General features: G+C 35.8%; 2 protein-coding genes across 2 annotated transcripts; both read left to right on the top strand.

Annotated features, from left to right (window-relative positions):
- Nucleotides 1-5,879: 5,879 nt before the first annotated feature.
- LOC141708213 (pectin acetylesterase 9-like) lies at nt 5,880-10,063 on the top strand. The gene is made up of 12 exons (XM_074511719.1): nt 5,880-6,297; nt 6,395-6,477; nt 7,005-7,134; nt 7,813-7,892; nt 8,082-8,168; nt 8,462-8,586; nt 8,668-8,728; nt 8,838-8,894; nt 8,981-9,058; nt 9,146-9,251; nt 9,466-9,614; nt 9,695-10,063. Exons 1-12 carry the CDS (start codon nt 6,168-6,170, stop codon nt 9,854-9,856), a joined length of 1,248 nt encoding a protein of 415 aa, XP_074367820.1. The 5' UTR covers nt 5,880-6,167; the 3' UTR covers nt 9,857-10,063.
- Nucleotides 10,064-10,497: 434 nt separating this feature from the next.
- On the top strand, nt 10,498-25,823 carry LOC141708212 (tripeptidyl-peptidase 2). Its single transcript, XM_074511718.1, has 34 exons — nt 10,498-10,957; nt 11,797-11,875; nt 11,953-12,026; nt 12,204-12,313; nt 12,426-12,506; nt 13,458-13,544; nt 13,636-13,778; nt 14,083-14,233; nt 14,323-14,445; nt 15,029-15,112; nt 15,228-15,415; nt 15,505-15,679; nt 15,778-15,899; nt 15,992-16,071; nt 16,583-16,641; nt 16,730-16,884; nt 17,348-17,526; nt 17,848-17,960; nt 18,029-18,199; nt 18,339-18,467; nt 18,591-18,691; nt 18,783-18,900; nt 19,566-19,645; nt 19,942-20,014; nt 20,375-20,460; nt 20,550-20,601; nt 20,727-20,861; nt 21,065-21,133; nt 22,782-22,874; nt 22,963-23,058; nt 23,461-23,559; nt 23,712-23,804; nt 24,805-24,984; nt 25,355-25,823. The coding sequence occupies exons 1-34, from the start codon at nt 10,618-10,620 to the stop codon at nt 25,511-25,513; spliced, it is 4,077 nt and encodes a 1,358-aa protein (XP_074367819.1). The 5' UTR covers nt 10,498-10,617; the 3' UTR covers nt 25,514-25,823.
- Nucleotides 25,824-26,205: the final 382 nt, after the last annotated feature.

Below are 26,205 nucleotides of genomic sequence, written 5' to 3'. Positions count from 1 at the left end.
GAGTCCAGGGGCGAAGCGCCCTGGTTTAGGGGTTCGAGGGCAACGCCCCCGACCTTAACGGTATCTTATGTTTTACATTAGGGTTATATATTTTTGGCCTATTTTTCTGGGGTTTTCTGTAACTGCCTAAAGCGTAATATATAAACTCTCTAGGGAATAACCTAAACGTATACTGTAATATGTATCCACAAGATCAATAAAACTTTTTTCTTCTGCCTATTTGTGTTCTTTTCTTTATGTTTATTATAATATTTCTTGCTTCCGTTATAACAAACCGGTATCAGAACCTGGTTCTAATTCTAGGGTTTGAATTTCGGTTCGGGAGAAAGATGTATAGGATGTCTGGCGGTATTAACGTAAAGGTCGACAAATTTACTGGGAGAAATAGTTTTAGTCTATGGCAGATCAAGATGCGTGCATTATTAAAACAACAGGGGTTGTAGGCACCGTTGAACAAGAAATCGGGTGCTTATGAAAGCGTTGAGATTGTCAGTCTTGAAGAAAAGGCACACTTAACAATTCTGTTGTGCCTTGCAGATGATATTATTACTAAAATCGTGGAGGAGGATATCGCATTTGGTTTATGGTCGAAGCTTTAATGTCTCTACATGACAAAGTCTTTAATAAATAAGTTGCTTCTGAAGCAACGTCTGTTTAGTCTGCTAATGCAGGAAGGTATGCCTCTTCGAAATCACTTAGATTAGTTACACATAATTTTATTAGAATTGCGTAATATTGATGTTAAAGTTGAAGATACTGCTTTAATTCTATTAGTTTATTTACCACTATCATATGAGAATTTTGTGTAATCGTTTATTGTTAGTAAAGATACTATTTCTCTAGAGGAGGTTAGATCTTCTCTTCATTCTAGAGAGCTGCGTCATAATGCGGATGGTACATGTGCAGATAATCAGGTTGTTGGGTTGGTAGCCAGCGGGAGTACAGGACATAGAAAGTCGGGGAAAAATAAATCCAAGAAACCAGCTCACAAAGGTTTCAAATCTAATGATGTCTGCAATTATTGTAAAGAGAAGGGGCATTAAAAATCTAACTGTCCCAAGAAAAAGAAGCAACATGATAAATTGACAGGTACTACTGCAGGTACCGCTACTGTAGCTGGTGATAATTCTAAAGAAGATATTGCTCTAGTTGCAGCTAATCACACACATCACTCTGATGTGTGGATTTTTGACTATGGAGTGTCCTACAATGTCCGCGCATGGAGTGGTTTATAACTTACGAGCAAGTATACGGCGGAAAAATTTCAATGGCTAACAGTGTTATTTGTGAGACGATTGGAATTGGCTCGGTTAAACTTCAGACACATGATGGTTATTTGTATATTGAATGATGTTAGGCATGTCCCACTTATGACAAAGAATCGGATATCTCTGAGTATGTTAGATAACAAGGGTTTTAGTTTTAAAGGTAAAGGTGTAGTTATCCATGTCTGCAAGGGTTCTGATGTGATTCTGAAAGGTGTTAAACATGGTACCTTGGATCTTCTTCAAGGTTCTATGTTAATATGTTCTGTTGTTGTTGCATCCTCTGAACTTGAAAAGGAAAACATGACCAGGTTGTGGCACATCTGGCTTGGTCATATGAGTGAAAGATGGCTGCAAGTTTTGTAAAAAGCTGACCTTCTTTGTAGTCATAAGGTCACATGTCTTGAGTTTTATAAACATTATGTTTTTGGAAAGCTACATCGCAGCAAGTTTTCTAAAGCAACATATTGAACAAAAGACACAATTGATTACATCTATTATGATTGTTGGGGTCCTTTCTGGGTGGAGTCTTTAGGGGTCACAGATATTTTGTGTCAATGATTGATGATTTCCCAAAAATGACGTGGGTGTTCATCATAAAGCATAAAAGTGAAGCCTTTAAGATTTCAAGCAGTGGAAGGCGTTAATGGAGAATCAAACAGGGAAGAAGATTAAGAGGCTGCGAACAAATAATGGCCTGAAAGTTTGCTCGTGTGAGTTTAATAGATTCTGCAAGAATGAGGGATTTCTAGGCATCATATAGTCAGGGATACGCTATAACAGAATGTATGAATCAGAAACTTCTAGAGAGAGCTAGGTGCATGATCTCTAATGCTGGACTAACTAGAAGATTCTGGGTAGAAGCGGTTAGTATAACGTGTTATCTGATAAAACGTGGACCTCACATAGGTATTCATCTCAAAAATTCTATTGAGAAATGGTCTGGTAAGCCTCCTGATTACTCCGATTTAAGAGTTTTTGGTTGTACTGTTTATTATCATGTGAATAAGGGTAAATTGGAGCCACGAGCTAAAAATGGAGTATATGTAGGCTATGAGGATGTGAGTAAAGGTTATAGAATCTGGTCTTCATCTAAAAATAAAATTATACTGAGTATAAATGTAGTCTTTGATGAAAATTATATGTTTAACTCTACTGTGAAGTCTACTGTTATTTCAGAAAGTGGTGGTATTGAGAAACAGGTGAAGCAGAGAGTCACTCAAGATGAGAGTGGACCCCAACAAGAAGTTCAACAACCACAATCGGAATCAGAATCATCAGTTTCATCATTACCAGTAGTGAATCAACAAAGTTTGGCTCTTGATCGATCGAGGAGAGCTAATTATGGGGTGCCTCCAAAGAAATATGGTTTTGAAGATATGGTGGCATATGCACTACATTTTGCTAGAGAGGTGGATCTTAACTCTGATGAGCCATCCACTTACAAAGAAGAAGTTACATGTATTGAGTCTACAAAATGGTTTGCTACAATGGGAGATGAGATGGAGTCACTTCAGAAGAATAAGACTTGGGAATTAATCAAGCGCCCTTGAGACAAAAAGATTGTCACTTGTAAATGGGTCTACAAGAAGAAGAAATGAGAACATCTGTTGAGGGTATCAAGTATAAAGCTCGGTTAGTAGCTCGAGGGTTCACTCAAAAAGGGGGAGTAGACTACAATGAGATTTTTTTAGTGGTCAGACATACTTCCATCAGGTTGCTACTAGCAATAGTTGCACATCAGAATCTGGAGTTTGAACAACTCGATGTGAAGATAGCTTTTCTACATGAAAAACTGGAAGAGAAGATATACATGACCCAGTCGGATGGTTTTCAGGTTCCTGGTAAAGAAGACTATGTTTGCAAGTTGTTGAAGTCCTTGTATGGACTAAAGCAGTCTCCGAGGCAATGGTACAAGAAATTTGACAATTATATGATAGGTATTGGCTACACCAGGAGTCCGTATGATTGATGTGTTTATTATAGTAAGACATCAAATGGTTCTTTTATTTATCTGGTCCTGTATGTGGATGATATATTGATAGATGCAGAGAACAAGTCTGATGTTCAAAAGTTGAAGGGTCTTCTCAATGCTGAGTTTGAGATGAAAAATTTGGGTGCGGCTCGGAAAATTCTGGGAATGGAGATTTATAGGGATAAAAGCAAAAGAAAACTCTTCTTGTCACAGAAGGGAAACACTCAGAAGATTTGGTCAAGGTTTGGCATGTCTACAACAAAGCCTATAGATACTCCTAGTGCTGCAAATGCACATCTACCCGTTGCTTATGCACCTAAGTCTGCTGAGGAGAAGGAGTACATGTCTCGAGTTCCCTATGCTAGTGCAGTATGAAACTTGATGTATGCAATGGTTTGCACTAGACCCGATCTTGCACAATCTGCCAGTGTTGTTAGTAGGTCTATGGGTGATCCAGGCAACGAGCATTGGCAAGCTGTGAAGATGGTGTTTTAGTACTTAAAAGGTATGTCTGATGTTGGTATAGGAATTTTGAGAGTATTAGAGGATTTCATGAGTTATATAGGAATTTCACTTGTGATGAGATGTTTGAGGAATTAAATGCCATTTGTTCTAAGCATGAAACCCAACTTGAGGAAAATTATTTGATCATAAAATCATTGTTAAGATTTCTTTTGGTGAGCCACCCACACTTGATCTTATTCAATCATTTTCCACTCTTAATTAGCCTTTGGTAGTTGATAATGAAACTCATGATGTTGTTATTTCTAGTAACAAAGTTCATAACCACGAATTTCAAGTTATTAATCTGCTTAAACAACATAAAGAAACGTCTAATTGGTCTATGAATGATGTTAGTACTATGAGTTTTATTTTGATGCACGATCTAATATCTCTAGTGGATAATGTTCTTCTTATGGGTGAGTTTCATATATGTGTTGATTGTGTTACGAAGATAGTTTTTCCTAGATCTGGTATTTGTTAATAAATATTTTTGTGTGCGTCTCCCATAGTGAAGTGTAGGTATGGGGAGTAATTATGTGTGTGTAAGTATGTGTGTGTGTGTGTTATAGGTAACTGTGTTTCTCCATCATGCCCTTATCAGGTATTCTCGTCCTTTTACTTTATCATTTTTCTCTCATTTGCATACATTGAAGACAATGCATGATTTAGGTATGTGGGAGGGGTTTAGTGGTACTTAAATAAAAAAACCAAAAGTTGAAAAAATGAAAAATCCAAAAAAATCAGAGATTTTTAGCTAAGTTATCCAGTCCAAAGACGGTACTTAAAATATAGAATGTTTGATGACAAAGTTTTGAGACCCTGTTTATGCTCGAGATGTTGAAAGTAGAAGATCTATGACTGGTTATGCTTTCACTCTGGGTGGTTCAATTGTTAGTTGGAAAGCTACTCTACAACCTACGGTGACTTTGTCTACTACAGAAGCAGAGTACATGGTATTGACAGAAGCCACAAAAGAAGGAATCTAGTTGAAACGTTTGGTCAGTGATTTAGGTCTACATCATGATCGGGCTACAGTATATTGTGACAGTCTCAGTGCAATCTGTTTAGCCAATAATCGTCCATCATGAGCGGACTAAGCACATAGATGTGAGATATCATTTTCTAAGAAGTGAGAAGAGAATCAAGGTGAGCAAAGTGGGTATTACTGATAACCCACCTGATATGCTCACCAAGTCAGTTTCGCATAGCAGGTTTCAACATTGTTTGAACTTGCTAAATGTTCAGAGTTGTTGATTGCCCTTTTAGGGCAAAATCTGAGGTAGAAGAGTTTTTTTATGGTACATCTGGCATTATTATGGTGCATCTTGTATATTTGTTTTTGTGAGAGGATTCAAGTTAAGGTGGAGATTTGTTGGAAAATGTCCTGAATCGGTATACGCCCCAACCGCCGCTGGGAATTCCGGGGTCTTACTGTCCGATCAGCGAGTTGGAGTCCAGGGGCGAAGCACTCTAGTTTAGGGGTTTGGGGACGCAACGTGGTTTTCGATGGAGTTCGGGGGCAACGCCCCCAACTTCACGATATCTTATATTTTACGCTAAATTTATCTATTTTAGGCCTATTTTTCTGTAACGTACGCTTCCATTATGTTATAACAGTAAAAAAAAAGACCGATTCTTATACAAGCATGTTAAACCGATCAAAGTAATTATAACTCATTTCGAAGTTTTTTGTTTTTTGTACTTATCCGCAAACTAATTAAAAGCCAATGCAACCATCAAATATGGCCTGCAAGAATTGAATTTGTATTGTTTTAGAATCGTAGAAGCAAGTAGTAGCAACCAAAATTGTAAGTTAGTTGTGATTCCCATCATGTTACTCGCTTCACCAGATAATCCTCTATTCCTCTGTCATCAACATCAGCATCTCGTTCGGCAATTGCTTAATGTTGTTGCCTTTTGGTTTGTCCCTTTAAACCCGGAATAGTTTATCAAAGCAACACATTTTGATGTGTAATATCACCTGACCTGATAGATGCAATCGTAAAAAACAATTGTGCAGTTTCAAAAAAAAAAGAAGAAGAATTTTGTTGTAAGAATAGTTATTGCAAACATCTAACTCTAAAAAATGTAGAAATACACATTTCTAATGGCGAATGTACAAAATCGGAGTAATATCCGCTTGTTTTTGAATTTGAAGACGCTCAAGAATATTAAAAAAAAACTCTCCATGCTCTCTGGCATTTCTTGTCCGGAGTTGCTCTTCTTAAGGTTAAGTACAAAATGCGTGTAGTATCTTTCAAACTCTCTATTAAAGCGTGACATATCTGTTCATGTATAGACTTGTTATATTTTGACAACTACTATTTATTTATCCTCATGTCCTCTCTTTTACTTCTAAAATCCATATTATGTTGAGACTGTGGTGAGTTCACGAGGCTCGTTCTTCGAACTTTTGGCCATTTATGATGTCGGACGCAACGTTGTTTAGCTTGCTATTGCTAATGTGTGTACCATGGTGCCTGTCCTCGTCTCCAGACAAGCAGCTTCTGGTGAACATGACACTAGTCCAAAATGCTTCTGCCTTCGGAGCTTGTACGTATGCCCCGAGCTTCTTCCATGTAAATGGGTAGTTATATAAATATAATCTAGACTATAATTACATCCGCATTTGTGGTTGTCTGGTTGTTAGATTGCTTGGATGGCAGTTTGCCTGCTTACCACCTCCACAGGGGATTTGGCGCTGGTGAAAATAACTGGCTTTTGCAGTTTGAGGTAGGCAAATACTAAGAATAGTACTTTTATTCAATTGCAGAAATTTAAATATTTGCATGCTCACGTTTCTATTCAGACTCGAACCATCAAACTCTTGTTCCCGAAAAGAAATGTAAATATACCGCTTTACAATGCCACGGCTAGAATTCATATTTTCTTTTATAATTTGCTTATGATGTAATTCAAGGTGATTTATAAATGTGTAGATGAACCTGCAAGGATTACTCTATTAGGCTTTGTATTAGGCAAGTACAGTACCAAAAATGCTACAATATTTGTGTCCCTAAAGAGTATATAGCCTAGATTTTGATATCTTCAGTTAGTCATAGATAGGATTTGAGGATTTCTATAGTTGCTGGTTCCACAAACTTTATTTGTTATGCTAGTTGCACGAAATATTCCACCTTGCCTTTATTACAACTCAGACGATGTAGTTTAGGCTTAAAATTAATGTCTGCCAGATATGTAGGTCCTGTGGTAAGTGAATTGTCCTATTGGAATTCTCATTTATTTGAAGTTCATAACAGGGTGGTGGGTGGTGTAATAATGTGGCTTCATGTTTGGATAGAGCTAAAACTCATCGAGGATCAACCCTTTACATGGACAAGATGGAGGTTTTTGCTGGCATTCTTAGTAACAATGCCTCGCGAAATCCTGGTATGCTCTCCTTTTTGATACCAGACATATGATTGTAGCTTGATTCCTATAAAATATGAATTCCGCGGTAATGAATTTATGAGATGCAAGTATGCAACGTGTTTGCTCAATTGACTAATCGAGCATTGCTCATAGTAAAATGTAAAGCTTTTCTTTAGGACATCCAAGTTTTGGCACAATTTGTCATCTATCAGTTGTAGCTCTACCTAATTATCAAAGTGAACGACTCAACATCCCACTCAACATTATGCAATAATGAAATTTACCAATATATACGGCATTGCTCTACTTTTTAGCATAGAAAATTCCTTATGCCTGTGCAGACATCTGCCTTTTTTTAAACATTTGTTTATCTTAAAATTTCATTGGACTTCTACTCCAGCTTTCACTCTTTGTGTTGGCCACTCACGACTCTTGCCAGTGCTGCTTGCCAACGTAGCATAAGGGCACACAAGTAGTCCTGCTGTCTCCGCAACTGTAATTTGATTGTGTAAATTAAATGAAAGTTGCTAATTGTCACCTAGTCAGATTTGCACTTGGCTTAGTAGCACTATTCAGTGCTTACATCAGAATGTAATGTCTATTCTAAGTAAATCTAAGTTAAGTCTCTTGTCGCTCGAACATATTGGATGTTTTCTCTTTTCTGATAACTTTTACAACATGCATGGACTTGAGCAGATTTTTACAATTGGAATCGTGTGAAGATTAGGTATTGTGACGGAGCCTCATTTTCTGGGAATTCTATATTTGACGACGGGGTAAATATTATTCAATCTTCTTGTTCTTGTTTTTCAGACTCAAGTACATTGAACATCTAAGGATATGTATATAAAATCTGCGGACAAGACAACAAGTTCTACCATGGTTCAATCTCTGCATGTTGCGTGCCACTCTCTGCTTTGTGTGTGTAAATAATTAAAATTTTCTTTTGAAAAATGAACAAGCAGACATCATTGCTATATTTTAGAGGTCAAAAGATCTGGGAAGCAATTATCGTTGATCTTCTTCCGAAGGGTTTGAGTGATGCCAAAAAGGTAAAACACTGTAGTTCTAGGTATATTCCTTTATTGTCATCATGTCAATTATTTTTTTGTTATCATGTTATTTTTAATGTACAAAATTTAAATATAAGCGAAGTCCTATCTTGAATTTTTTATGCTGCTCTGAGATTGTGATACATATATTCTATTCACTTTCACCTTTCCAAAAAGTATACTAAGTAATATGGAGCCTCTGAAAAGTATGAGTTGGACCTTTTAGTCATATTACTGATGGATATGAGATGATACCTGTGTGTTAAATTTGTTTTAATGTGTTTCATGTCCAGGCTCTCCTTGGTGGCTGCTCTGCAGGGGGTTTGGCAGTCTATTTGCACTGCGATAACTTCACTAATTATCTACCAACCAATGCAAGTGTCAAATGTTTTAGTGATGCTGGGTTTTTCTTGGATGCGTATGTAGTATGTTCCCTTATTCCTTCAAGAGAATATATTGTTTCCTGAAAAATCTCAATTTTTTTGCTTTCCTTTCGCAGAAGAGACATAATGCTGAACAACACTATGAGAGCTTTTTATAGGAATCTTACCTCGCTTCAGGTATACCTCTATTTGTCAGAATATTTACGCTGGATTCACTTAAACTGCTTAGTATATCCAATTTAAGTTTGTAATTGCCAGGGGCACTCATTTTTGGCTAATATTGCAGGGAGTAGTCGATAATATGGATAAGAACTGCACCATGTCTGAATATTATCCTGAACTGGTAAGATATTTAGAGACTGTTTCATAGTTTTTCTAAAAGCTATTTACCTAATTTGTTACTATAACCATATCCAAACTGTTGTCCAGTGCATCTTCCCGCAGTATGCATTGCAATACATAGGGACACCTTTATTTATCTTGAATGCAGCATATGATGTTTACCAGGTAAAATATTTTTCTTTACTTGCTGCAAATTTGAATTATGCACAGCAGACAAAACCTTCCTTATATCTGACCCTGTTTAATGGACAGTTCCATCACACACTTGTGCCATCTTCAGCTGATCCGCATGGAGTTTGGGATTATTGCAAGCAGAATCCTGCAGCATGTTCACCAAACCAGATAGATGTTCTACAAGGTCGCCTTTGGTCCCTTCCATTTTAACTATAATCATTGTTTGCTGCTTAATCATAATAGATGTATAAATACAGAATCAGTCCTGCACACATCTAAGATCTAATTGTGTATGCCCATTATCAAGAGATTTTCCTTGTTGCATCATATCTTTACCATATTTATCAGTTTCAGATCATCAACCGATGCCGATTACTTAAATATATTTACTAATGTAGGATTCAGACAGGAAATGCTTTATGCTCTGAGATTCTTCATCGAGTACTCAGATCAAGGAGGATTGTTCATAAATTCTTGTTTTGCTCATTGCCAAAGCGAGTCAGAGGACACATGGTCTGGAGCAGACTCCCCAAGAGTGAACAATAAGGTTCACAACTTTTTTCTTCTTCTTTCAAAACAATTGAACGCTGATCACTGATCAGTCGGTTAATATGTACATTATTGCAGACAATTGCAGAAGCAGTCGGGGATTGGTACTTTGGACGAAGCGCTGCCAAGGAAATCGACTGTGCATATCCCTGTGACAATACTTGCCACAACTTGATAGGATTACACTCAAGTTTCAAACACTATAATGGAACAAGCAGATTGGAACAGTTAACAGCTTAACATAATACAGGAGAAAGGATAGAGTACATTTGTGATTTGTTCATTACTATAACATCTGATAAATCAACATACAACTGTTACCCAACATAGTAACAAGTGCAGAGTCTATGTAACATTAGAAAATGTCTCCTTTATATTTGTCACATTGTATGTGTTCTTTATTAAACTTGAATACAGAATCATATATTTGAAGGTCAATCACCCATTCACCAATATGTGGAGCAAGAATTCACAAGCGTATTTTACCAATATCATTTGCTTTTTGACTTAATAATATAAATTTTGATCCAGGATTCTATAATATATATTAAAATAAATTACTCAAAAACTAAATGCATTAATTCATAAAATTTTATAAAAAACACATAATTTAATTGATTAAATTTGAATAAAAATTAGAGAATTATGAGTACCAAATATTCCACATTTTAATACCAAATAAATAACCTTTTACAATAGAGATCGGATAAACATTTCTCAAAAAGTAACAAATGAATATCCCATCTTTTTATAAAACTTTTGACATATAATGTAACAGTATCGTTTAAAGCATGACTTGATATGTCAGCAGGGCATTTGCGACAATTCACAATTTCCGAGCAATACAAGTCTTACACTTCAAATCCAAATCCACGGCACCACTCCCCAAAACTCGGCCGTTACAATCCCGCATTTACGAACCACCACCGCGTCATACCACCACAACCCCTGTCCGAAATTACCAAAACACCCCTAAATAAACCCAATAATAACACACCGAAATGCAAATCTCATCATTATGTAATCACTTGCTCATTCAATCAAGTACATATACATCTCCGCTGTTTCTCTCTCCTCCTTCACTACTACCTCTACTCATTCTGAGTTCTAGAGAGAGAAACAATAACAGAAACAAAAACAAGTCGAGTAAAAATAATAATAATAAAATTAGGGCAATGCCTTTGAATTCATCTGTTGAAGATAACGGAGCTGTGCGCAACTCAAAGCTGAATAAATCTACGTTTTTAGCTTCGTTGATGCCTAAGAAAGAGATTGCCGCCGATCGATTCATTGAGTCGCATCCCGAGTTCGATGGCCGTGGCGTTCTCATTGCTATTTTCGGTACTCCTTTTTTTTTGTATCTATATATTTAAGTATCTGTATTTTGTCAACTGCCTGCTTGTGTGTGTTTTACTGTGTGTGGAGCTGTTATTTGAAAAGCTATAATTCACATCAACGTTTTTATATGTGTGTATGTAGATAATTTCATTAATGTTTAATTGCTGGTATAATCCATCAGTACTCTAATTCATGCTTGTATAGTCTGCGTTCTATATCTTTACAACTTTGTGTGTTTGTTTTACTATGTGGTTATCCGGCATGGTGTATTTCACATCTCCCTCTCCCTCTCCCTCTCCCTCCCTCTCCCTCCCTCTCTCTCTCTCTCTCTCTCTCTCACTCACACACACACACACACACTGTTTCTGGTGATTAAAATTATAACTGCTGAATTGATCAATTGCTATTTTTTGTACTGTACTCTGTAAACATATTTTTTTGTGGGTCTTTACTATGTGTATTGAACTGTGATTACTCATAAGGAGTAATTCATACAAACAAATATTCACTTTTATATAGAGGGATACATGTTTGATTAAATAATGATCAATGAATCGATTAATTGTGTTTTCAGTACTCTACTGGCCTCTCTGTTCATATCAAGTTTAAGTGTGTAGTGTTATGGTTACTGTGTCTGGTGTAATTCACGTTAACGAACTTATCTATATATGTAGAGACACACATGCTGATGCTGTCTTCAGTAATTAAATTCTAGTAACTTTTGTGATTAAAGTTGCGGAATACTGTTGGTGCTACTTTGAATTGCTCAAATATGGATTTTGGGTTGGTTGCCAAACAACTTTGCACATGTGATTTATATAGCCATAATTCTTGTTTTCTAGATTCTGGAGTGGATCCTGCTGCCGCAGGATTACAGGTCACCTCTGATGGGAAGCCAAAAATCCTGGATGTCCTTGATTGGTATATTTCTAAAGACCTTATCTCGCTAAAGAATTAATTGTAAATATCAGTGATCTGAATCTCTTGCATTTTTATAGTACCGGAAGTGGAGATATTGATACCTCAACTGTAGTAAAAGCTGATGCTGATTGTTGTATTCGGGGAGGTTCAGGTATGGCCTATATAAGTCGGTCTTAATTGTGATAAACAAAAATGTAAAGTAAGAACAAAGCACTGATTTAATCTTGTTGAGTGTCAAAAACAAGACATAAGAGTTATAATTATAACACAACAGTTGGCTTAATTTTTTTCTAAAGGAAATACTTGTCGTCATCTTTTTCAATGTTAGGTGCATCTCTTGTTGTGAATTCTTCGTGGAAGAATCCTTCAGGTGAATGGCATGTTGGCTATAAACTCGTCTATGAGCTTTTTACCGATACATTGACTAGTCGATTGAAGGTGAGGCATAAAATGACAATTGTTTCTAGAGATTGCAATTAAATCACTTGTTAACAGACTTTTTTTTAATCTAATTTACATGTACAGAATTTACTTGTATTTTCCTATGCAGAAAGAAAGAAAAAAGAAATGGGACGAGAAAAATCAGGAAGCCGTAGCTAATGGCGTGAAGAAGCTTGATGAATTTGATAAGGTACCAAATCCTGTTTCTCTTACTGATTCTTTGATAATGAATGTTCTCATATTGTGTAATGCTTTTGCATTTAGACAGAGTATCCGACAACCCAACATATAAGTTGTCAAGGAGATTTGCTAAATTTTATGTTCACCATTTAAATTTCTTGAATTATGCTGTACTCAATAATTTCCACTGATATACTTACTAATTAGCAATTTTAAATAAATAAATATATAATTTCTACTCTCTGTTTAACTGGGACACTGCATTCTTAGTATTATAGATATTTGCATTTGTTCTGATATTTTATTTGACATAAGAATATATATTTGTATTAAAAAGTTTCGTTAATCAGTTCCCTTTTTCTTCATATCTCCTGATTCTGGCTCTAGTGGTAAGGTGCTCTCTTATACACACATACAGGGAGTTGTGGAGGAAGTTTAGAATTAAAATAATAGAAACATAATAGGACACTTTTATTGATCCCATAATTGTAATTCATTTATTATTTATATTACTTTTTTGTTCATATGGGTGGTGGAGTCTGCACCACCTACACCACATTTGTAAGATTTTAAGTGGTTTTCTAATTTTAGTTGCCTTGTGGTGATTTTTAAACTCAGATTTTAGAACCTTGCTTTGACGTGTGTATGTATAAGCTTACACTTGTGTACTAATAAGGATGTTTGTATTTGATTTTGAAAGTATTTGCGAGGATTTCTGTTAAGCTCTAATGCTGCAAAAATCTTCATTTTCTAGTAAATATTAATATTAAACCGCATCTAAAATTAGGCCTGTAGCTTATGAGTGTAATCTTGTCATTGTACTGGTTTCTCAGCAGTGTTGTCGTAGCGGTGCAAGTATCGAAGATCGGGGCATGAATATTGTTTATTGTAAGCAAGTTATGGTGGTTCACATTTTGTAATCTTCATTTAACAGATAATTCTTTGTTATCATTGTGTGCAGAAACACCCAAATGTTGAGGATGCAAACTTAAGAAGAGTTCGTGAAGACCTACAAGATCGAGTTGATTTTCTGAGAAAACAAGCCGACGTTAGTAAGCTGAATGTTTAACTCTCTCCCCCTCCCTTTATTCTCTTACTCTAAGCTCACAAGTGTTTTGATTTTTGTTTAAATGATTCAGAGCTATGACGACAATGGTCCTATAGTTGATGTTGTTGTTTGGCATGATGGCGAATTATGGAGGGTTGCCGTCGATACACAAACTCTTGAGGATGATCCGGAGTGTGGAAAACTTGCTAACTTTATTCCCCTTACTAATTACAGGTTTGTATGATTACATAGTTTATGCTTCCAGTCCAGACAGGGTTTTGTTATTTATCTGGGAAGAAGATAATCATACTCTTTCTGAGATGGATACTTACCCTAAGTTTAATGTGATTCAACTTGGCTTAGGTTTTGTTTTAATGAATAGGCATTAATACCACAAATTTTAGTTGGTGTTTAAACACACTCTATGATACGATGCTCCTTGTTTTTAGTCATGAAATTTGAGTTGTATTTAGTCATATTACTACCAGTTTCCTCCCTTTTTACTATTCTAACTGACTCATTATAAGTACCCTTACAGGACTGAACGAAAATATGGTGTTTTTAGCAAACTAGATGCTTGTTCTTTTGTTGCCAATGTTTACAATGAAGGGAATATTGTAAGTATTGTAACAGATAGCTCCCCACATGGCACACATGTTGCTGGTATAGCTTCTGCGTTTCACCCAAAGGTCAGATAACATGAAAATACAAAGACTGTCAACTATTATATGAGAAAAATTCACCTACGGAAGGATGATATCATCATATATTTATATAGGAACCGTTGCTGAATGGAGTTGCACCCGGGGCACAAATAATTTCATGTAAAATAGGTGACTCGCGGTTGGGTTCAATGGAAACAGGAACTGGCTTGACTAGAGCTCTAATTGCTGTTGTGGAGGTTTGTCTTTCTCATTGTGAAATGTTTGGGTAAAGTGTGCCCTGGTAATTAATAGGACCCCCTCCCCCAACTGCTTGTAGATTTAAAATTTCATTTTTGATTTTTTTGTAACTTTTTAATATAAACTTTTCATCGGAAATAGCGCCTGGTTAGAAAAATTATAAATCTCGATGGAGATTAAGATCATACCTTAACACCTCAGTAGCAAGGAAGATAGGATCGACTATCTTGGAAGGTCCAAATTAAGAATATAAAATCTTCTGCAATCATAGTCACAATATGATTCCCAGTTTTCTTTTCAAGACAGAGTTATTGTGCGGGACTATAAAGCTTAATGGTACCCAGGGAATATCTTTTAAAAAGATCTCCTTGTATAGTATTTCAACAGTTCTCTGCAAATTCTCCATTTTTAACTATTAGTTTTCACTGTAATTACTTGAATCTACTATGATATGTTTGAAAATATAGTTGGTAGAAATTGGTTGAGAAAACTATTTTTCCACAATTTGTTGCATTTTTATAATGCGTTTCTTGGAGAAACTTCCATAATGTGTTTAATAATGTTAATGTTGTATATTTCCAGCACAAATGTGACCTGATCAATATGAGTTATGGAGAAGGTACATTACTTCCGGATTATGGTCGCTTTGTTGACCTTGTTGATGAGGTAAAATGCAAAGCTCACAACTGTGTCCATGTCTGTTTAAACAAGTACACCCTGACACTATCTTTTTTCTATATATATATAAATATTTTTGACACATCCATCTTTCTACATTTAGGTGGTGAATAAGTATCGTGTAATATTTGTTAGTAGTGCTGGGAACAATGGACCAGCATTGACCACTGTTGGTGCACCTGGTGGTACTACTTCAAGCATAATAGGAATTGGTGCTTATGTCTCCCCTGCCATGGCTGCTGGTGCTCATTGTGTAGTTGAGCCTCCTCCTGAAGGGATTGAATATACATGGTACGATCATACTCTCTATGGCGGTTACTGTTGATGATATTAAATCTAGTTCGGGTGCAGGTCACATACATTAGCTAATATGGATGCAGGTCTAGCCGAGGACCAACTGCTGATGGTGATCTTGGTGTTAGTGTGAGTGCTCCTGGTGGAGCCGTTGCTCCTGTTCCAACATGGACTCTCCAAAAGCGCATGTTGATGAATGGAACATCTATGTCTTCTCCATCCGCTTGTGGAGGAATAGCATTGCTTGTCAGTGCAATAAAGGTTACTCTTATGCTCTCACCTCTTGGATTTTACTCTGACTTTTGTTCTCTATACTTGGTCTATCATCTTTTGACTAATTAGCCTAGTTGTTTTTGCAGGCTACAGGAATTCCTGTAAGTCCTTACACTGTACGAAGGGCACTTGAGAATACTGCTATTCCTGTAGGGGATTTACCTGAGGATAAACTAACAGCTGGACAAGGGCTTATGCAAGTTGACAAGTTACGTGTTCTAGTTCTCCCTTTTACCTAATTGCATAGAATTGGGAAATATTGACTCATGAATATATTCTAATTAATTTTTTGCATTACAGGGCACATGAATACATTCAAAAGTCGCATGACATTCCCTCTGTTTGGTACACGATAAAGATCAATCAAGTGGGTAAATCGAGTAAGTTTATTTACTCTCTCACTCTGTGTGTTCGTCTAGACATTTATACCACCCAAAAACCAATTACACTGGCATAGATACACTTAAACCCTGCCGTTGGTGTTGGTTAATTGTGAGTGAACATGCAAGTATATTACATAATTTATTGGTATGTTCATTTATAAAACATGCTCTGCAGAATCATGTTTATTATCTTGACTTGAATCTCTCTATGCTCATCTTCTGTTATTATAGTTCACATTGTTTTTTGTTATTATTAACTGTTATTTAATTAATAATTTTTTTTATGGAGTATAAATATTTACTTTGCTGTTTTCATTATTCATTTTAATCGAATGTTTTACTAGTTTAGTGAGGCCCTTTAAATTCCACAACTTATACTTGTGAAAGCTTTGACAATGGAATCTATCTAAACTAATCTTCTCACAGCCTTGTACAGTTTTTAAGTGTAGCTTATTTAACGTGGCCTGCAAATGGAATGATTGTGATATTTTTAATTATTTTGTTACAGGCCCAACTTCACGAGGTATCTACCTGAGGGACTCTTGCTATTGTCATCAATCTACGGAGGTGAGACGATAGAAGTGGCAGTTATAGTTTGATTTTTCTTTTAGTATGTTTTCATGTCTTATAGAGGCTGACACGATCTGGCTTTCAGTGGACAGTGCAAGTTGATCCAACGTTCCATGATGATGCCAGCAATATGGAACAACTAGTTCCCTTTGAAGAGTGTATAGAAATACATTCAACTGGAGAGGCAGTGGTCAAAGCGCCTGGTTTCCTCCTCCTCACTCATAATGGACGTACCTTCAAGTGAGTTGGTTCTATTTTCTGTTATTTCTGAAAGTTTGATAATACATGCAGGCCATTGACACTCATGTCACAATCTCAATCATCTGATATACTTTTTTAAAAGCTTGTAAGCAAGGATTAGTTACAGACAATAATTATCTATGTTAGCTTCTCCTCCATCACTTTTCCCTATCCTCACCTTACAGCTTTTTAGCTCTGAGGGAATTATATAATTTATTTAAAGCTGTAAGTCTTCATGTGGCTGAACTTCCAAAAAGTGCTTTAAAGAGTTGTGAACTCATGTACTCATGTGTAATTATCTCACCCACTGTTTTCCTCTGCCTTAAAAGGCACATACTGTCACTTTTTGATCAAGTGCGCATACTCACTAAAAGGCACACACCTTGTAGACCTTCATAGTCCTCTGATCCAGTGGTTCTTTAAAGTATAATTTTGAAAATTCTTAAGATATTTGCATTGCCAGCATTGTTGTGGATCCAACAAATCTTAGTGATGGGTTACACTATTATGAGCTTTATGGGGTCGACTGCAATGCACCGTGGCGTGGTCCCCTCTTCCGAATTCCTGTTACCATCACAAAGCCAACATCTGTGAGAAGCCGTCCTCCACTAATATCATATACTGGAATGCCCTTTGTACCAGGTAAAGTAGCAATCTGTGGAAATGTTATTGCATTATTAAAACACCCTTAAAGAGGTGAATTTAGCAGAGTTGCTTGACATATGGAGTTTGAGATGTATTTCTAAAAATACATAGGATATGGACAAAGGAATAATCATCACCTGTTAACAAACGGATAGCATGTTGCATATAATCATTTTAGTCTCTCTTTATATGTTTTCTGGAGGGCACCACCTTTGTTTTAGTAGAATTAGGAAAATATGTAAAAAAAAGCCAATATTTTCTGTTCGGAAGGACGATATCTCTAATGTATTTTATTCTTCTGGATTTCTTGTTGAACAGGAAATATTGTACGGAAATATATTGAGGTACCGCTAGGTGCTAGTTGGGTTGAGGCAACCATGCACACTTCAGGGTTTGACACTGCTAGGAGATTTTTCATTGACACTGTTCAGGTAGAATATGCTTTTAAAGCCAATTAACTTCATCTATGTTTGCATTGACACACTTTTGCTGTCCCCAGATCTCTCCCCTGCAAAGGCCAATGAAATGGGAAACTGTTGTAACATTCTCGTCTCCTTCTGCCAAGAGCTTTGCCTTCCCGGTGGAGAGTGGGCGAACAATGGAATTGGCAATTTCTCAATTTTGGTCAAGTGGTTTAGGAAGTAATGAAATCACTGTTGTAGATTTTGAGGTAATCTCTTAAATTTTAAAATACGGATCTTCCGTCTTCCTGGGCCGAATTCATTCTCCAGATGGATTCAGAGCCGCTGATGCTTTAGCAAGTCAATATGTATTCATCATCATGCTACCTTGTCTTTGGCTGCTGTTAGATTGCTTTCCATGGTATTAATATCAATAAAGAGGAAGTAGTACTTGATGGAAGTGAAGCACCTGTTAGACTTGATGCGGAAGCTCTTCTATCATCTGAGACACTTGTTCCTGCCGCAATTCTTAACAAGGTGAGATAGATTTATCTACAATTGATAATATCTGCACATGCAATTTGGTTCTTAACTATATTTAGGTCTACTGAGCTGCAAACTAAGTATGCTCCTTATAGTTAATTATATCTAACTTTGCAGATGAGAGTCCCATATCGTCCTGTTGATGCGAAACTGCATGCTCTTACAGCGGACAGGGATAGACTACCTTCTGGAAAACAAACACTGGCATTGACACTAACGTGGGTTCTCTATTAATCCAACAATATTACTGTTTTAATAGAGGAACTAGATGTATAATTTATAATTACTGTTTTACTACTTGTACTGCAGTTACAAATTTAAATTGGAAGCTGGAGCTAATTTACAGCCACAAATTCCCTTGCTTAATAATCGGATATATGATAACAAGTTCGAGTCCCAGTTTTATATGATATCAGATTCAAATAAGGTACTTTATAGCCTCAAAACTTCATTGTTTACATATAAATTTCCTGTGTCATTAAGTACCATTCCTCCAGTTTCCTTCTGTTTCTAAATGTATTGCTCATCATATTTCTCATATAGTGATCATCTCATATGTTTCACTTTTGACTGTTATTTTGACTGTTTCACATGCATCTTAAGATGCTATACAGTAACTGTGCGAGGACTAGTATGCAAGTAAAGCAACTAGTTAACATTGTATTTGTATATCACTACAATAAAATATGCCTGGGAGGATACATATTATTTTGCAATGATTTGTGTTAACTACTACATATAAAAAATGAGATACCTAATTTATACAATATGCCAATTTTTCCTAGAGTGGAAGAGAACATGTACTTTGATCTTATGTTCTGAGCATACATGCGGAAGTTTATATCATCAAAACTGTACCTGATAGCTATGTTTTATTACTCAAAGAAAAGTCCAATTCTTGGTTCCTTTTGTGTTCTTAAGTAACAAGAGAACGTAGACATAAGAGTGTTATTCCAGAAGGATTTTCAAGAAATAAAAAAAACTATTTTTGCATATTAAATTTGTGATTTGTAATTCAAACCATTATTTCATGTTATTTGATACTCAGTTCTGGTTGGTCCTAATGCTCTTTCATTTTAATATCAAATGTAGCGTGTATATGAAATGGGTGATGTTTATCCGAAATCCACTAAACTTCCGAAGGGTGACTACACCTTGCAATTATATTTGAGGTATGTCACTTTCTTTTCTAATTGCAAGAAGGATCAGAATACATTGCCAAGGATGCAGTTTCGGATTATGATATACATTATGTTTTATGAACCTAATTTTACGACATCTGATTTTAATGTCTAGAATCTTTTTGAATTCCTTGAGAACTTTATCTCTTGATCATAAGAAATGCATAATAAGTAGCAAGCACACTGAGGATGAACTGCATCCATTCATTTAGTCAAAGTTTCATGGACAAACAACCCTTGTTATCTCATTTTTGTTTTTCTAAAAGATGTTACTTATCGTTATGCAGGCACGATAATGTTCAGTACCTGGAGAAAATGAGGCAATTAGTTTTGTTCATTGAAAGAAGTTTAGAGGATAAGGTAGTTATCTTATGGTTTTTATGATATTCAATGAGATCTGATGCAGGTTTCACATGTTGCTAATAACTGAATATTAGTTTGACCATCAATTGTTTAATGGAGTTGGGTTTTTTTTCTTCGAGTTTTTTATTACAATACTGACCTTCTGAATCCTGGAGTTATAATTTCGTGGCTTGTTGGATGATCTGTTCCCTGGTGTTATCCATATAACATGTGATGGAGCCTTTTGTCAAATGAAAGCAAACCTGCACTTCCCTTAATCATTCAATTATGTTGATTATGTGATCCAAGATGTACACCACCATTAATATGGATAAATTTAGATTGAGCACATATATATTAAGTGAATTTGTGATCCAGGATGCAATTCCATTGAGCTTTTACATCCAGCCAGATGGTCCTCTAACAAGTAATGGTAGCTTTAAATCCTCAGTTTTAGTTCCGGGGTATGTGCATCTATTACTCTTTTGATTTGATAAATTTACACCCATATTATGTCTGTGCATATTGATCTTAATTTCTATTGTTATGGTAGTGGAAAAGAAGCGTTTTATGTTGGCCCTCCCACAAAAGAGAAGCTCCCGAAGGTGCTTAACCACAATATATATATATATATTTATATATTCTTTCTCAACATATGTGTTGTTTTTCAAAGCAATGCAATGCTGAGCCGGGGGTATAAAGTGAATGACTAGTTTTTATTCTACTGCAGAACGTTCCTGAAGGATCTGTATTGTTAGGGGCAATTTCTTATGGGAAGCTCTCCTTTGGGGTTCAAAATGAGGAAAAAAATCCAACAAAAAATCCTGTTTCTTATATGGTCTCTTACAATATGCCTCCAAATAAGGTAACCACCATCACTATTACGTGGCATGTACTCGTCCGTAATATAGTCGTTTCACTTCATAAAGTGTCCGTAATATAGTCGTTTCACTTCATAAAGTGTCCGTAATATAGTCGTTTCACTTCATAAAGTTTTCTTATCTTGTAGTTTGCCTTCATTTTTATTTTGTCCTACTATTTTATATGTGTTTTTCTCCTGGTTAACAGCCTGAGGATGGTAAAGAAAAACGTTCTGCAAGTAGCACTAAAAGTGTGTGTGAGCGTTTGGAAGAAGAGGTATGTAAAAATTGGAAAAGAATACATTAATCTTGACATTTCATTTGTATGCATATCTAAGAGTGAGTCCAATGCTAGATGTGAAATAGCTATGGCAATTGTGATAATATAGCATCAAAAAGTGCTTTTTGGTGCTAAAATAAAAGTTGCACTCCAATGTTAGTTTCATAACTAGTTTCAAATTTACATAACTTTTTTTAACTTTTACCTAATGCAATATACTATTGTATTTGTCAAATGCAATAATTCTGTAAGGTTTCCCCTTTATTTCTAGTTATGGATGATGTGGCAAGGATGGATGGATCCATCCATCCTTAGTTTCAAATATAGAACTAGGGATATATGCATATTTTTCATTCAAATATGAAACCCCTTTGGAGATGAATTTTTTTACATCTGGTGCTATAGTATAGCAATAGAATTAATTATAGCATTGCATTGGACTTGCTCTAATAGACATATTTATGCATAGCTTTGTGGCATTAAAATATTGCATCTCTTTATGATGGGTGTGGTTACTCTCCGGATTTCTTTCGACAGTGTCGAATCTGTTCCTTTGCCCTTTGTTTACATATGGTTAAGTTGTCATTACTTGCTATTAAATTTCTTTGTGACTTGGGCATCTGTCTATACATATCTTTATGGTTGTATGAGTTCCTAATTTTTAATATTATAGATTCCATTTGCAATGGATATTTCTAGACTTGTAGTTCAGATGTCTAAATTAAATTGATGCAATCTATTTTTAAATGTTCTCTTTCCGTTACATTTCCCTTTCCCGTTGCATATTGGTGGCTCAATTGTAACTTCACAACGTGTAAAATTGGAGTAGTAAAAAAAATGGAATAGAATTTTAACAGTTTTTCTTGTTTTCTCTTTTCTTTTCTTTTTGCTAATTCTTGTTTTCTCTTTTTTCGCTTATGCTTTCTCTTTATTCTGTAATTTAAATGTGGCGTGGAAATTTTTGGCTCATAACGGTGGGAAAAAGAGCATAAAGTTGGCCATGCTTGATGTTGAGTAAGCAGCTTATCTAAAACCTTAAGATTTTAGAGGAAGGCCCCAATAGGATCATATATTTAACACTCACCCTCACTCGAAGCCCATTTATGGGTTGAAGAGTGGTACACTGGCGCCCATCTTTGGGGCATTAATTGCCTTCAGTGTCCACATTAAATTGTGAGAATGTTGGGGGTGGCTGGGAATCGAACCATACTCCTCCCGCCAGCCTAAACTCTGATACCATGTTGAGTAAGCAGCTCATCTAAAACCTTAAGGTTTTAGAGGAAGGCCCCAATAGGATCATATATTTAACACTTGAGCATCAAAATTCATTATCTCCTATAAATTTCATTAATTTTTGGTCAATAAGTTTGGACAGTTTCAAAGCTCATTATGCAGAATAATATGACTTCTTCCTCTATAAGAGGAAGGTACAACGCTACAACTGAATAAGTAGAATTAACTATTTAAAATTCATACTAGCTGGGAATAAATTTTATTATGTCTTCTGTCTCATGAGTCATGACTCATGTTATAGCTTGCATATTATCTGGTTTCTTTGTTGTTTTAATTGCTTTCCTCTTCTTGAATGCTGTTTAGAAGTTACACATGAAAGTACTGTTATTTATGATCACACATCTGTTCTCAGGTCCGGGATACTAAGATAAAGGTATTTGCAAGCTTGAAGCAGGGCAGTGATGAGGAGCAATCTGAATGGAAGAAGTTATCGAGCTCTCTCAAGGTATCATATTTAGAGAAGCATGTAGCCAAATTAATGTTAAATACTCTTACTTTTCAGTTAAAGCTTACAATGATCTATTACCTCGCAGTCAGAGTACCCAAAATACACTCCACTTCTTGCCAAAATACTAGAGGGTTTGCTATCCAAGGAGATCGCCAGAGAAAGCATTCACCACTATAAAGAGGTAACTTTTAATTGGAATATCTAGTTAATCAAGCTGCCCATCTCATCCAGTTCACTGGCATGCCACCTAGCCTACATTACCGGATCATGGCGATTATCTGGGATACATCTTAAATTTGAAAACTTACATCATCTCATAGTAAAATATTATATCACTCTATATAAAATGCTAGTACAACTTTCGTACATTGAGTTGAAAGCTTGTGAAAATCTACATCGTTTCACAGTAAATTTTAATATCACTCTGAATAAAATGCTAGTACAACTTTCACACATTGAGTTGAAAACTTCTAAACAAATTTCACGTCACTTACTCAACTGAGGTGCATAATTCTTCATTTTATCTCACAAGATGTTGTTAGCCATTACCCAACTAAAACCGCCTGTCTTCATGATTGTGCAGATTGTAACATCTGCCGAGGAGGTAATTGATAGCATCAACAGGGATGAATTAGCAAGATATTTTTCCCTTAAAAGTGATCCAGATGATGAGGGAGCTGAGGTGGGTCTTCTAGCTTCCCATTTTCTTTTTCTAGTGCATTTATCCCCATTCAACTTTACTTCCGGGGTAGGAGTTTAGTTCAAATATGATACATATAAAGTTAACTTTTGATCATAAAACATGTTACTCCATGTTTTCTCTTTGGTTCATAGGAAATAAAAAAGAAAATGGAGACCACGCGGGACCAGTTGGCAGAAGCATTATACCAGAAAGGATTAGCTTTGTTGGAAATTGAACGTCTTAAGGTATGACGTACAGTTTGATTCCAAGAATTGGTTGTGTCTTGTATGCAAGTAATAGTTTGATGTGTAGTTAAATTGCAAGTATTGGGTGTGTTTTGTATCCAAGTTATTGTGCTCTAGGAATCTTGATACTGTGCTTACTTTTGAACGAAGATACTACGAATAGATGAACCCAAGTACTTCCCCATTATCGAAGGTACTTTGCTATTATCCAAGCATATAAAATTGCACCGAGTTCCCTGCGGAGCATTTCTTCTTCCGTCCAAAATTGCAATTATGAAATCAGAACTCAGATGGCCTTCTTAAATAGTTAAATAAATTTTTGGGCATTGCGTCAATTTTTTGCAGCGCACCGGTAATATTATTGATTTGAATGAACTGCTATTAGGTATCATGAAATACAAAGTAGTAGCCACTTGTTAAGTTTCTAATTTCGCTTATTCTATTCACGAAACAAGGAAATCTTTATTCCTTGTACCCTCTTAAAATATAACGAAGCCCTGTGGATTTTGGCAACTTTAGTTTCATTAAGGAGCATTCTTTTCTGCTAAACTGTATAGTAATTTTGTTAACACTAGAATTGGCATATGATAACATAAATGCTTTACTTTCGACTCTCTAGTGTAATGTATAGCCCCGTCTATGTTTGGGTAGAAAGACTGTGCTTTTCAGTCATACATATACTGCACAAATGCAATCTATATAGCTAAACTTTCCAAGCCAGTGTTTTGTCATATAATGTATAATTTCTTGCTGATCAACACAATTTATAAAGCTGTATCACCACATCATAGAGCACGTCTTAGTGATTTGAAAATAGAGTTACTGGCCCAGATACAAAATGAATACACATCTGTAAAAGGTAAATCTTATATATATATTGTAAATTGTCTCCCTTTCAGTACTTTGGCTGTTTTTTTCTTTTAGAGACGTCTTGACTTTCCTGTATGTTATCTGTTGCCTAGCTACTAATGTTAACTTCTATTCTCTGCTTAACTAAAAGGAGGGTGATAAGACTTCGGAATCTGCTACTACCGAAGGTGCAAAACCTAATGCCCGGCAAGATCTTTTTGAAGAAAACTTTAAAGAATTGATGAAATGGGTGGAGTTGAAAAACTCAAAGTATGGCACTCTCTTGGTATTACGTGAGCAACGTAGTGGGAGGTTGGGTACTGCACTAAAGGTACTGCTGAGCTCTCTTCTATTAGATGCAACACTTAGACTCAAGGACTTAGTAGGGTTCATGTTGCTAGACCAAATAGTTATAAAAGTTTCGTCTGAAACTGGAGAACAAAATATGGCTTAGGACCCTGATTGTGTTTAGTATGATGTTACTTTATGTAAAATATATCAGACCTTTTTTACAACAGAAAGAGAGTTTTCAGCACCTGCCTATCCGTTCTTGTCATGTTCCTCATGTGATATAAATTTATATGCGGAATTGCGGATAGACTAATTATCGAACACTTATTTACAGATAAAAATCTGACACCTATATAACAAGGCGCAGATGTATGATTGTTGCATCATAATTGACTTTTTGTTCCAATTAGGTGGTAAACGAGATTATACAAGATTCAGGCGAACCACCAAAGAAGAAGCTATACGAGTTGAGACTCTCCTTGCTTGGTGAAATTGGATGGAACCATCTCGTAGCATATGAAAAGCAATGGATGTTTGTCCGTTTCCCAGCTAGTTTACCTCTGTTTTAGAGCTTAATTAGCACTTTGATAATTAATTGCAAAATTATTTACTCTAGTTTAGGGTCAAACCATCATGTTATATGAATTAAATGAATTTCAATAAGAAATATTTTTAAAAGCCATAATCAACCCTTAGTAAGAGTTGGAAGTGTAAAATCTTCTTGAATTTTGTAGCTTGTATAAACCTTTTTTATTCTTTTTCTCCGAGAATTGTAGTGTATTATATGCCGGAGAATTTCAATAAAATCTTCTTCACGGTCATTGTGAATATGGTGATCATTCTGCCAAAATGCAATGCAAGTGCACGTTTATTAATTCACTTCGTTGTAATCACTTGTACTCAGCTGATGCACAGCATCTTTTTCCAAGTTCAATTATAACAAATATAGTGGCTGTTTGCCATTTCATTACAGGCAGCTTATTTGGTAAATGAGAGGTTTTCAATTTGTGGTGACTGTTTGGGTAATTAAGTTGACAGATCTTTTTTGCTTCTTTTTATCAATAAGTTGAATGTACACAGAGCTCAATTTTCTTCATTTCATTCTGTTCATTATGTTTGTATTTACTATTAACTAGCACATTACGGTTTTCAAATGAGAAAAAACTATCAAACTTGCAAATATTTGTGTCGCTTTCATTTATAAATGGTGGATATGTGCGATGCTGGAACTCTTTTTTCTCTTTTTTATAAAAAATGCATT

Source organism: Apium graveolens, chromosome 2, assembly GCF_009905375.1.
Source record: "Apium graveolens cultivar Ventura chromosome 2, ASM990537v1, whole genome shotgun sequence".
Lineage (NCBI taxonomy): Eukaryota > Viridiplantae > Streptophyta > Magnoliopsida > Apiales > Apiaceae > Apium > Apium graveolens.
This window is presented reverse-complemented; position numbering and strand designations above follow the sequence as displayed.

Excerpts from the sequence above, each read along its gene's own strand:
- LOC141708213 (XM_074511719.1), top strand. The coding sequence starts at position 6,168 with ATGATGTCGGACGCAACGTTGTTTAGCTTGCTATTGCTAATGTGTGTA. Across the intron at positions 8,895-8,980 it reads CTGAATATTATCCTGAACTG|TGCATCTTCCCGCAGTATGC; the intron begins GTAAGATATTTA and ends ACTGTTGTCCAG. Across the intron at positions 9,615-9,694 it reads CCCCAAGAGTGAACAATAAG|ACAATTGCAGAAGCAGTCGG; the intron begins GTTCACAACTTT and ends ACATTATTGCAG.
- LOC141708212 (XM_074511718.1), top strand. The coding sequence starts at position 10,618 with ATGCAAATCTCATCATTATGTAATCACTTGCTCATTCAATCAAGTACA. Across the intron at positions 21,134-22,781 it reads GTGAGCGTTTGGAAGAAGAG|GTCCGGGATACTAAGATAAA; the intron begins GTATGTAAAAAT and ends ATCTGTTCTCAG. Across the intron at positions 23,805-24,804 it reads TGGAAATTGAACGTCTTAAG|GAGGGTGATAAGACTTCGGA; the intron begins GTATGACGTACA and ends CTTAACTAAAAG.